The 12,601-nt window shown below is 52.0% G+C and overlaps 1 protein-coding gene across 1 annotated transcript in view; it reads right to left on the bottom strand.

The window, feature by feature from the left end:
- The window catches only part of LOC129405883 (collagen alpha-1(XIII) chain-like), an 844,713-nt gene that overhangs the window by 15,965 nt on the left and 816,147 nt on the right, over positions 1-12,601 (bottom strand). Inside the window, exons 32-33 of the mRNA XM_055143572.1 lie at positions 1,266-1,307; positions 613-639 (exon numbers count right to left, since the gene is read on the bottom strand). Coding sequence (XP_054999547.1) covers positions 613-639; positions 1,266-1,307 — 69 coding nt within the window. The remainder of the gene's footprint in view (positions 1-612; positions 640-1,265; positions 1,308-12,601) is intronic.

The raw sequence follows: 12,601 nt of genomic DNA on the forward strand, positions 1-12,601 counted from the left end.
TCACAGAAGGCACGTGCTGGAAAGCCCACCCGTATGTTCTGGGGTCCTGGCGAGGAGGGGCAGCAGGGAGGAGGGACTGCCACAGAGGACCCCCAGGCCTGAATTCTTAGCTCTGTTGGGAGTGTCCCAGGTCGCCCCATAGTTTGCTGCCCCCGGCCCCAGCCCCAGTCACACAGCCAAACCTCACGAAGGGGAGGGGGCTGGGAGGGATGCAGAGCCACAGGGGAGGGGCGAAACCCCAGGGCAAGGCCAGTTCAGCATTGGCAGAAGTGATCACTCGCAGGACAATGGGGGCCGGGCAGTTGCTACAAAGGCACCTTTCAGCAGCTCCCAGGCCCCCAACATCACTGGGAGAAGAAAGGGCTCTGGTCAGCAGCCCTCTATCGTGTGCCCTCACCCGTACTCAGGGGCGAGGGCGGGAGGGCCAGGCTACGTGGGACAAGGCTCCGTCCTCGGGGAGTGCCGAGTCCCAAGGCTCCCTGGTGCTGCTGGGACGTACAGGGCTCTCCCTGCTGTCCTCACACACGCCACTGGCACACTTAGGGGAGGGACCACCCCCTTCTGAAGCCCACCCTCTCTTCCCGCTGCACCCAGCCCCCTGCGCCGTCTTACCTTTGGTCCAGGAACGCCCTGGAGGCCCTGTGTGGGGAACCAAGACAGGAGGCTTAGGAGGAGGTCTGGGGTGCAGCCCACATCCTTGTCTATAGCTGGGGCTCTGGGAGAAGGCTTCGGGGTGGGGGTCTGAGTCACCCTCTCCACAGCCCCCACAGGGCCCCACCGGCATCTCAGAGGAAACAGCAGAGAGAAATGAATAGATGCAAGGCGCGAGGATGCTCCCCCAAGTCTTGCACTCCTGGGTCCTGCTGCCACCTCGGCCAAAGGCCGGTGATGCCCACAGAACCCCGGGCACCTGCAAGGACCAGTGTCTGCTGGTGCAGAGCCGGAGGACCTCGGGGTGAAAGGCAAAGGGGCTCCTGCAAACCCCTCCTCTTGTCACCTGTAACCCGGGAAGCCAGACCCCCCCGCCACACACACCCCCCCCACCACACTGGCTGGTTTAAATGGGTCCTGAGAGGGGCCTGATGAACTTCCGGAGGAAGATCCCTGGAAGTGGTGTGGGGGCTACGAGACCCCACGCTGGGAGGAGGAGGTGGCAGTGAACGGAGCTGTGTGAAGCCCCTGATCGCCAGGGAGTGGGACGGGAGGGACCCAGTAGCAGTGGGCAAAGAGGCTTACGGGGGACAAGAGGAGGGCGTCACACTCACCGGAGGTCCGGGAGGCCCTTCTGGCCCATGTGGCCCAGGAAGCTGGAATAAGAGGGAGACGGTGAGTGGACAGGGCTGTGGGCATGGCCGTGCCTTTGGTTGGGACCATGAGTCAGAGGCCAGAGTGGTGCCCTGGAGTCACCCAGAGGGAGTTCGCACAGGACAGAGACGCGCCAGTCTGCACAGGGTTGGGGGCACCAGACAGCCCTGCTGGGACCGTCCTCGAGCGTCTGGAAGACCACGGAGTGTCCGCCCTAGATCCTGCTCACTCCCGGCCACACGGCCTAGAGCTGAGTGAGAGCTCTGGCCTCCAGGGCCCCCGGGACCCTGCTGGGCCCACCCACCACCACTCCCCGCGGTACTGAGCCAGAACCACTCTGCCGAGCTGGGGCCTGCCTGGCCCCCTCCGGGCATCTCCATTGCAGACCTTTGTTCCCGAAGAGCAGAGCTTGGTTACCCGGAGCAAGGGGGGGCTGCTGAGGAGCATCCCCGAGCACCCCCAGGTTTGGAAGAGACTGATGGAGTGTTTCTCGGAGGGCAGGCGGGCGCGGGAGGGTGAGGCAGGCCGTGGGGGGAGGCCAACCTCACGGCCTCTCTCCTGAGCCTGCCACTCCAGAGGCTGGAAGGGGGCCTGCCCCCTGCTTCCTGCCCTGGTCACCCCACTTCAGAGCTGCAACTTGCTGTGAGCCACTCATCTGCCCAACGCCGAGTTGCCTGCCACGTGGCCGGGACAGGGACCCCAGGCCAGACAGGCAGCCCCTCCCCCTGCGGAAATTCAGCCTGCAGAACCTCAACTCCCCTTAGAAAGCACTTCCAGTGTCTTATTATAAAGACCTCACACACCTCCACTGCGATGCCGGTTCTACAAACCTAGGCACGAGTCAGCATTCAAATAATTGCACACGCTCCCTGTGCTCCAGGCCTGTTTGACTCTATGATGGTTTTGAAAATTTTAAAAATTAAATTTAAAAGTAGGAAAAACTAAAGTCATAGTTCCCATTTCAATAGTTTATAAATTAAAGAGAATCGAGGGCCCAGAGCAATTAGTACAGCGGGTAAGACGCTTGCCCTGCACGCAGCCAGCCCATGTTCCATCCCCAGTGTCCCAGATGGTCCCCCAGCTCCGCTAGGAGTAATTCCTGAGCACCGTGCCAGGGGGAGGAAGCCCTGAGCAACACTGGGTGTGCCTCCAAAACAAAACACAAACAAACAAACAAAGTTGAAAGAAGGAAGACGAATAAAAACTCACACTTATCTATCTGGCAGAAAAGGACAGCTAATATTTGGCTTTCTTTCTGCTTAAACACATAAAATGTGTTTGAATGGATGTTTATACTTAGGGTGACATTATATCTATAATTTCGTTCTCTGCTCTTTTTCACTTAACACAACACTCATTTTCCCATATTTTTCGGGGGGAATGTGCCCCACCAGGCTCCTTTTAATGTTGATGTGGATTCATTAAGTGGAATAAATGAGTTGTAGGCCAGCCAGGCCTGAGCCGTGTGAGGGGGCGAAAAGTGTATAGGGGCGGAAAGTGTATAGAGGGTGGACAGGTGTAGAGAGGATGGAGAGTGTATAGAGGGAAGACTGGAATAAACTGCAAGTGAGACCAACCAAAAAAAAAAAAGTTGTATAAAAATAAAAAGAAAAGGCGCGGGCGAGGGAAGGGATGCCTCACCGCACCGAGCCAGGCACAGGGCCTAGGGCAGCAGCTGTCTCTCCCGCCACCCGAGCTCGGTAGCCTCCAGCCACTTCCCCCACCCCGGGGAGGTTGAGGGCGAAGATGTGGCAGGCGAAGGAAGGAACAGAGCCATGATGGTTGGTCTCACTTGCAGTTTATTCCAGTCTTCCCTCTATACACTCTCCATCCTCTATACACTTTCCGCCCTCTATACACTTTCCGCCCCTATCCACTTTCCCCCTCACCTCCTCTCCGAACCCCCATTTATTGATCATGGCCCTTCCAAAGGGCGCAATACATTGACGTCACTAAAGGCACCAAAAGATCTTACAGGAAGAATGTTGAGGCAACATAATTCTCTTGTATCTGCAGGCCCTTAATCTAGGCCCCCCGGAAAGAAGATACAAAACCAAAACAGAAGCCTTCTTTGGGCTGAAAGCACTCGGATTTACATCCCAAAGACCAGGCTGGGCTGCAGCCTGGAATCTACAATGTCAAATCAATTCTGGCTAGCACCTTAGATCTGCGGGGTCAAAGATCAGCTAGGTTTCTGTGACAAAAGGTTTCTGTGACAAAACTCCAGAAGGCAGCTGGAAAAGGGGAAATATTCCAACATCTCCCCCCTTTTTGTTTAGAACAGATTTTAACCATAAAATAAAATACTAGGCACAAAAGGTTCAATAACACTAGCAGAACACCTATTCTCTAGGACAGATACTCTTTCAGCAGGACCCATCCAAGGATGAAATCCCAAGGTTGTGTTTCTCCTCTCCGTCCAACAAACATATAAGCATTCATAATATTAATCATTTTGTATGGGCATAGCAAGAGATGCATTAAACTTTTAGAATTGCTCTCCGGGGGTCACCTCGATCTCAGACTACAGCGCTCAGGCCAGATTAGTCTTTCCTAGCCCTAGCAGGGCCCTGTCTCATCGTTGCTTTTGGATCATGACATGACACCCCATGACCAAGCTCTTAACATATAGTTAAGCATTAGGCGCTTTGGCCAGGCCCATCTCGATGCCAGGGTAGCACACAACTTACCACTTGCCCTGGGTCCTTCTTCGTCCCACGTTGGGACCCTGCCTTTTATAAGGCTAGGAACTGAGGGCAGCCAAGGCTAGAGTCAAGAAAGCAGATGCCCGGGAATTAATAATATTCAAAGCCAATTAAATCCCAATTGCAAAGGCATAATATTAAATGTCTTCCTCTGTCCATACAAAAAGACATGGCTTTATACTAAACTATTCAAAAGACAGGAAGAGAGGAGAAAGACAATATCTCACTCATACATATAAAATCATAGATTTAACTCATCAAAAATACTTTGCCATATAACTGAAAACCCAATACCAGAAGGATAGTTATTACAGGTACTATGAATTTACAAATCTATTATTCTAACTGTTCATATATATATTATATGCTAACAAATGATTTTTAACATTATCCCATGAAAATTCAGTCATATTTTACAGCATAAGTGTTATACAAAATAAAGCATTATTCCAATCTACAGGAAATCAAAAGGGCGCACAAGCTAAAACAAAGAGTTAAATTTCTGTTAAAATACATCAGGTTAAAAATCCAAATTAAAGTGATGCAGTAAGAAAAAAATCTATTGCATCCATACACTGATTATCTTTACATTGCCATACCAGGCTTATTTCTACTCTTTTGACTGTATGAACATAACTTTGATGGGTGTGACCGATATGCCTAAGCTCCTAGTGGCAAGGGGAGAAAGGACAAACCAATGATATCCAACAGCTCCTCCTTTTCTGTTTACAAAATTACAAAAATTTGAAATAGGAAGAGGAACAATTCCAAACACAATACAGTCTTATAAATTGTAGTAAAATTTCAGTCCGACCCTTGGCCAGAGCAGTGCTTGTAATAAAGCGTCCAATTGTCCTGCACTGTCCAAGGGTGAGGAAAGTCACCAATGATGAGAGTCAGTCAGTCCCATTCTGAAGAAATGAAGTGTCTGGATCAGAATTGAAGAGTTGTTTCCGCAACAGCAGCAGTAGTGGTCACAGCAATGAGTCCTAGAGGAGCAGCTATAGGAGTCTGATGAACTTCATGAAGTACTGGATCAGGCAGGGAGCACTGGAACAGGAGCATCACAACTTCTGTCAGGAGTCCTTCAGCAGGGGAGTGCAGCCATTCTCTGGTCAGGTTCACTGGCAGTCATATCTGTGTAACCTAACTTATGTTTGGAAAAAACACTTTAAAGTTATTAGAGGCTTCGATCATTCGGGTTTACTACGTCTCCATGCCTAGGGGTAGAGAAAGAGACAGGGGGAACTCCGACACGAACAGTTATTCTAGAAAGAAATTAAAAGGTTTTCCTATCAAAAGTCATTCCTTCCTCCTTCAGAAACTGAGGCACCTGTGAATTCCAAGGAAAGGGTAAAAGTAAGGAATTGTTAATCCAAAATATGGGGTCCTGGCATTTTCCATTCTACAACCTGTGAAAGAAAGATACTAGGAATGCTCTTAATGTGACCTCATGATATGTTAGAGGAGTTAGAGGCCTTTGCTGCAGGCCCTCTGATGCAAACTCCTCCTCTGGTTTTCTTGTGACTGCCAGCTGAAATCAGTTTGGCGGTGACTTGTGGCTGGAATTTGGAGGGTTGTAAAACTGCAAAGTTCTGGAAGTTAAAGCGGGCAGATGAATTCGGCTCCTGACGAAATGCAAAACGAGACCCAAAGTTTCTTGGTGGAGATATCTGTTGAAAGAAAAACATAGCCTTTTCCTCGAATGAGGAGTCTCCCTGCTATCCAATTTGTTAATTTTAATCCAAATAGGAGAATTAATAATTTCTTGAGCCTGTGCACCTTCCTGGAAATGCCTTTCAGCTGCTGTATGTGGCTCTCGTTGAGGTAAATTCAAAAATTTTAAAGAAAACAATGTCAAGGACAAGGAGTCAAACGGGGCATACCTCCTTTTTTTTTTTTTTAAACTGTGCTCAAGTCATAGATCCAGTAAGACCAGCACGAGATCTGATATGAGTAACAAAGGAAAAGGAAAAAAAAATTCAGAGCACTTTTGTAAAACAGCTTGTAGCTGCTGAAGCAATTTTTGAACTATAGTGTTTGATGCATTTAAAGACAGTCATAATACCAGGGAAGAAACCAACAACATAAACTGAGTTTGAGATGATATTAGCCAGCCCTGGCACATGGGCAATGAAGAAACCAATGTGGCAAGTTATAGCCCTCATTGGAAGCTCTTTTCTGATATCCAGAATAACCTGCTTCATAACTATGCACACACACACACAAGCAGAAGTATCCTAGTGACAATGCCTTCTGTCCCTCACCAGACTCAGCATCTGTAGTGGCTGAGTGGGTGAGCACCCAGGAACGAGGCATCTCTGTGCCTCCTGGGTCAATAAGCAATTGCCGAGTGGGAGAATAACCACGTACCCACTGGCCCTGAAGCCGTTTTTCCAGAGGTGGCATCTCATGAACTAGAAGTGGGAGTTCACTTCCCCAAAAATAAAACTGTACCAGCCTGAATCTTTGAATAACCTTCCTTGGAACTGGCACATCACCACAGGTTCTGATAAAAAACCTGAGATTTGGTTGTCCAGACTGAGTTCCTGGCAGATGATCTTGGGAATTGAGACTAGAAACTAGACAAGGCTTTCTCCACCTCTGGCCTGACTGAGGCCTCTCAGGGTAGCTGAGCCCTTTTACACAGAGTTCTGCTCCGTTAGCCAGTGCAAATTCACCAACAGACATAACTCTTTGATTCCAAAGTTCCTTGCTTTTATCCTGGCTCAAAACCTGATGCCCATTAGGTACAGAACTCAGCTCCGCATGTCCCATACGCGGGATAGCTTCCTGTTCCCTGAACTCAGCCGCTTGTCCTTGAGATTCTAGGTGCACTCCATGAGTGGCGTCAGAGACTGGCGACACCTTTACCTTCACTGTCAGGAAATCCTCCAGACAACCATGAAAACCTGATGTGCTGCTTGCCAGGTTCACTTGAGCAAGCTCCCTTTCTACCTGGGGGCTCAAATCTTGTCCCTTTACTTCAGAATTTAATGTGTCGGGACTCTGGGTGAGGCAGATGGTAACTGTATCAGGGCAGGGAATATCCAAGGCATTGCTCCCTGCCGTGGCTGGTTGCAGTGAATCTACGGACTGGAGCTCTGAAGCTCCATACTGGGGAAAAGGGCTGCAGCTGGGAACATCCCCTGATTTTGCGGGGCCTGGGGCTGGCCCCACTGCAAGTTTCCCGAATTGGGGTCAGCAGCCACACCAAGATTGGAGGGACAATCTCTGGCCCAATGGTTTCCTTTACGGCATCGTGGACAAGGTCCAGGTGGTGCTCTCACAGTGGCACGGTTTGGAGGTGCCCTGCAGTCCTTGCAGAAGTGGCCTGATCTCCCACAATTAAAACATTTGCCCTTATCTTGCCTCTGTATGGCATAGGCTTCAACAGCATTAATGCGCGCCTGATGCTTGATAGAACCAACATTTCTACATGCCTTCAAGTACCCCATAATATCCTCCTTCTCCTTAATGGGGCGCAAAATGGCCTGGCAATCTTCATTAGCATTTTCAAAGGCCAATTGTTTGGACAAAAGTTCCTGAGTTTCCTTTCCCTTCACCTGCTTTTCTATGGTTTCCATCAACCTCCCTATGAAGTCTGCATAAGGTTCTGAGACTCCCTGAATAATCTTTGTATAGCTTCCCTTGAATTCAGCATCTGCATCAATCCTCTCCCAGGCCCACAAGGCGACATCACGGACATGAGAAAACACAGCACGAGGCAAAGTGACTTGCTTTTTAGGGTCCTGCCATTTCCCTTCGCCTATTAACATCTCATAAGTCAATTTAATCCCTGAAAATTTTCGTCCAGCGTGGCCTAGGCTCTGTAGTTTTGCCTTGGCCTCATCACTGAACCACATCCTCCACTGCATATACTGAGAAGGGCTTAAGCACGTCTTAGCAACCATGTGAAAATCTTGAGGTACCCAATGAGCCTTTTTGCTCCAGCCTGTAAGATACTCCTTACAGTACGGAGATGTAGGTCCATACAAGGCACAGGCCTTTTTAAAATTACTGAGTGAGTCCATTCCTAACCCTTCATAAGATGGAGGCTGATTTTCCTCCAGCTGGATGGGAAAAAAGAGACGGAGCTCATGGGGTCTGGGTGGAATTGACCATTTACGGTCGAGAGGTCTCAGATGTAAGCTTCTATCGGGAGCGTGTCCCGAGCGACCTGGAGGCCGCTTGGTTGAACGGCGGCAGCTCCTGTGAAAAGCCTCCTCTACCAAGCCGCTCTCAGACTCAGAATCTGAGGAAGTGGTAGCTGGCTCATCATACCCATCACTTTCCTCTGATTCACTAGAAGTGGAGTCATACAAGGGAGGTGGTGGTCTCTCTGGTCTAACGTCAGTAGAGAACGTTAATTCTTCAGTGGCAGAGTGATTTTTGCTCTGAGAACGTGTCTGCACTGGAAACGCCTTGAGATGCTTTCGGGGTTTGGGTATGGGAGCAGCCACGCATTGAGCATCAGGCTTCTTTCTAGGCGTGGGTATGGGAGGAGCTGAGGGTAAGGCTCTCTCCGTAGTAGAAACTTTCTTTACTTCATCCTCAAATTTAAAATCCTCTCTGTTTAACTCCTGAGGAAAGCCTCCCATACCATATCTAACTTCCTCCTCCTCGGAGGTATCTTCCAAAGCTTTGAGAATGGAATTAATGATTTCCCAAGTTACCCAGAATTGATTGGGGATTTTAGCCCCTCCTTTAAATTCCTTAAAGACATTATCCTTAATTTTTTCCCAAACCTTAGGCTCTAAAGTACCCTTATCTGAAAACCAGGGATGAAACTTATAGACAATTTTTAGGCAGGACCGGAGTTGGTCCCTAGAGACACGATGCCCAGTTCTCTTTGCAAAATGCTTAATTAATTCAATAAAAAACTTGCCACGTTCAGTTTGGCGCGAAAAATTTTGAGTGGACTTCTCGCGGCACTGTTTTTGTCCCATATTACTGGGGCAGTAAGTCTAGTATTTTAATTCACTGCACCACAAAATTCTGTTCTCCCACCAAACTTTTCTAGAGTGGGGTTCTACCGAAACGCTATTCTTACCTTTAGTTGCATACCGGTTGGAGGTTCGTGCACGCACAGGGACGCCAGTTGTGTAAAAATAAAAAGAAATGGCGTGGGCGAGGGAAGGGACGCCTCACCGCACTGAGCCAGGCACAGGGCCTAGGGCAGCAGTTGTCTCTCCCGCCACCCGAGCTCGGTAGCCTCCGGCCGCTTCCCCCACCCCGGGGAGGTTGATGGCGAAGATGTGGCAGGCGAAGGAAGGAACGGAGCCATGACGGTTGGTCTCACTTGCAGTTTATTCCAGTCTTCCCTCTATACACTCTCCATCCTCTCTACACCTGTCCGCCCTCTATACACTTTCCGCCCCTATACACTTTTCGCCCCCTCACCTTCTCTCCCCACCCCTTTTATTGATCATGGCCCTTCTAAAGGGCGCAATACATTGACAGCACCAAAAGATCTTACAGGAAGAACATTGAGGCAACATAATTCTCTTGTATCTGCAGGCCCTTAATCTAGGCCCCCCGGAAAGAAGATACAAAACCAAAACGGAAGCCTTCTTTGGGCTGAAAGCACTCGGATTTACATCCCAAAGACCAGGCTGGGATGCAGCCTGGAATCTACAATGTCAAATCAATTCTGGCTAGCACCTTAGATCTGCGGGGTCAAAGAACAGCTAGGTTTCTGTGACAAAAGGTTTCTGGGACAAAACTCCAGAAGGCAGCTGGAAAAGGGGAAATATTCCAACAGCCTGGTTGCCCCGCCTCTGACGTGGTCTATTGGCTCTCGCCAATCACCCCATATGAGATGGCGCTCATCTATTGGCTCTCGCCAATCACCCCATATGAGGTCACTCTGTCATGGCCGCCACGCATGCGCAATGCGCTATGGCCGCCACACCGGCGCAGTGCGCTCTGGCCGCCACGAATGCGCAATGCGCTCTGGCCGCCACGCATGCGCAATGCGCTCTGGCCGCCACTCATGAGAAAGAACCACAACCCGGGTAATGGCAGTCCTTATATAGCCTGGTTGCCCCGCCTCTGAAGTGGTCTATTGGCTCTCGCCAATCACCCTATATGAGGTGGCGCTCATCTATTGGCTCTCGCCAATCACCCCATATGAGATCGCGCTCATCTATTGGCTCCCACCAATCACCCCATATGAGGTCACTCTGTCATGGCCGCCACGCATGCGCAATGCGCTATTGTCCGCCACGCATGCGCAATGCTCTCTGGCCACCACGCCTGCGCAGTGCGCTCTGGCCGCCACGAATGCGCAGTGCGCTCTGGCCGCCACGCATGCGCGGTGCGCTCTGGCAACCACGCATGCGCAGTGAACTCTGGACGCCAAGTATGCACAGTGCGCTCTGGCCCCCACGCATGCGCAATGCGCTCTGGCCGCCATGCATGAGAAAGAACAACAACCCGGGTAATGGCAGTCCTTATATAGCCTTGTTGCCCCGCCTCTGACGTGTTCTATTGGCTCTCACCAATCACCCCATATGAGGTGGTGCTCATCTATTGGCTCTCGCCAATCACCCCAAATGAGGTCGCGCTCATCTATTGGTTCTCGCCATTCACCCCGTATGAGGTTGCGCTCATCTATTGGCTCCCGCCAATCACCCCATATGAGGTCACTCTATCATGTCCACCACGCATGCGCAATGCGCTCTGGCCACCACGCATGCGAAATGCGCTCTGGCCACCACGCTTGCACAGTGTGCTATGGCCGCCAGGCATGCGCAATGCGCTCTGGCCGCCACGCATGCGCAATGCGCTCTGGCCGCCACGCATGCGCAGAGCGCTCTGGCCGCCACGCATGCGCAGTGCGATCTGGCCGCCACGCATGCGCAGTGCGTTCTGGCCGCCACGCATGCGCAATGCACTCTGGCCGCCACGCATGCGCAGTGAGCTCAGGCCGCCACGCATGCGCAGTGCGCTCTAGCCGCCACGCATGCGAAATGCGCTCTGGCCGCCACGCATGAGAAAGAACAACAACCCGGGTAATGGCAGTTCTTATATAGCCTGGTTGCCCCGCCTTTGACGTGGTCTATTGCCTGTCGCCAATCACCCCATATGAGCTGGCGTTCATCTATTGGCTCTCGCCAATCACCCGATATGAGGTGACGCTCATCTGCTGGCTCCCGCCAATCACCCCATATGAGGTCACTCTGTCATGGCCGCCACGCATGGGCAATGCGCTCTGGTCACCACGCATGCGCAATGCGCTCTGGCCGCCACGGATGCGCAATGCGCTCTGGCCGCCATGCATGCGCAGTGCGCTCTGGCCTCTACGCATGCGCAATGCGCTCTTGACGCCACGCATGCGCAATGCGCTCTGGCCGCCACGGATGCGCAATGCGCTCTGGCCGCCACGCATGCGCAGTGCGCCCTGGCCGCCACGCAAGCGCAATGCGATCTGGCCGCCACGCAGGCGCAATGCGCTCTGGCCGCCACGCATGAGAAAGAACAACAACCCGGGTAATGGCAGTCCTTATATAGCCTGGTTGCCCCGCCTCTGACGTGGTCTATTGGCTCTCGCCAATCACCCCATATGAGGTGGCACTCATCTATTGGCTCTCGCCAATCACCCCATATGAGGTCACACTGTCATGGCTGCCACGCATGCGCAATGCGCCATGGCCGCCACACCGGCGCAGTGCGCTCTGGCCGCCACGCATGCGCAATGCGCTCTAGCCGCCACGCATGCGCAATGCGCTCTGGCCGCCACTCATGAGAAAGAACAACAACCCGGGTAATGGCAGTCCTTATATAGCCTGGTTGCCCCGCCTCTGACGTGGTCTATTGGCTCTCGCCAATCACCCTATATGAGGTGGCGCTCATCTATTGGCTCTCGCCAATCACCCCATATGAGATCGCGCTCATCTATTGGCTTCCGCCAATCACCCCATATGAGGTCAGTCTGTCATGGCCGCCACGCATGCGAAATGCGCTATTGTCCGCCACGCATGCGCAATGCTCTCTGGCCGCCACGCATGCGCAATGCGCTCTGACCGCCACGCCTGCGCAGTGCGCTCTGGCCGCCACGAATACGCAGTGCGCTCTGGCCGCCACGCATGCGCGGTGTGCTCTGGCCCCCACGCATGCGCAGTGCGCTCTGGCCCCCACGCATGCGCAGTGCGCTCTGGACGCCAAGCATGCGCAGTGCGCTCTGGCCCCCACGCATGCGCAATGCGCTCTGGCCGCCATGCATGAGAAAGAACAACAACCCGGGTAATGGCAGTCCTTATATAGCCTTGTTGCCCCACCTCTGAAGTGTTCATTGGCTCTCACCAATCACCCCATATGAGGTGGTGCTCATCTATTGGCTCTCGCCAATCACCCCATATGAGGTCGCGCTCATCTCTTGGCTCTCGCCATTCACCCAGTATGAGGTTGCGCTCATTTATTGGCTCCCGCCAATCACCCCATATGAGGTCACTCTGTCATGGCCACCATGCATGCGCAATGCGCTCTGGCCGCCATGCATGCGCAAGGCGCTCTGGTCCACCACGCATGCGCAATGCGCTCTGGCCACCAAGTATGCGCAATGCGCTCTGGCCGCCACGCATGCGCCG

Source organism: Sorex araneus, chromosome 6 (assembly GCF_027595985.1).
Source record: "Sorex araneus isolate mSorAra2 chromosome 6, mSorAra2.pri, whole genome shotgun sequence".
Taxonomy (NCBI): Eukaryota; Metazoa; Chordata; class Mammalia; order Eulipotyphla; family Soricidae; genus Sorex; species Sorex araneus.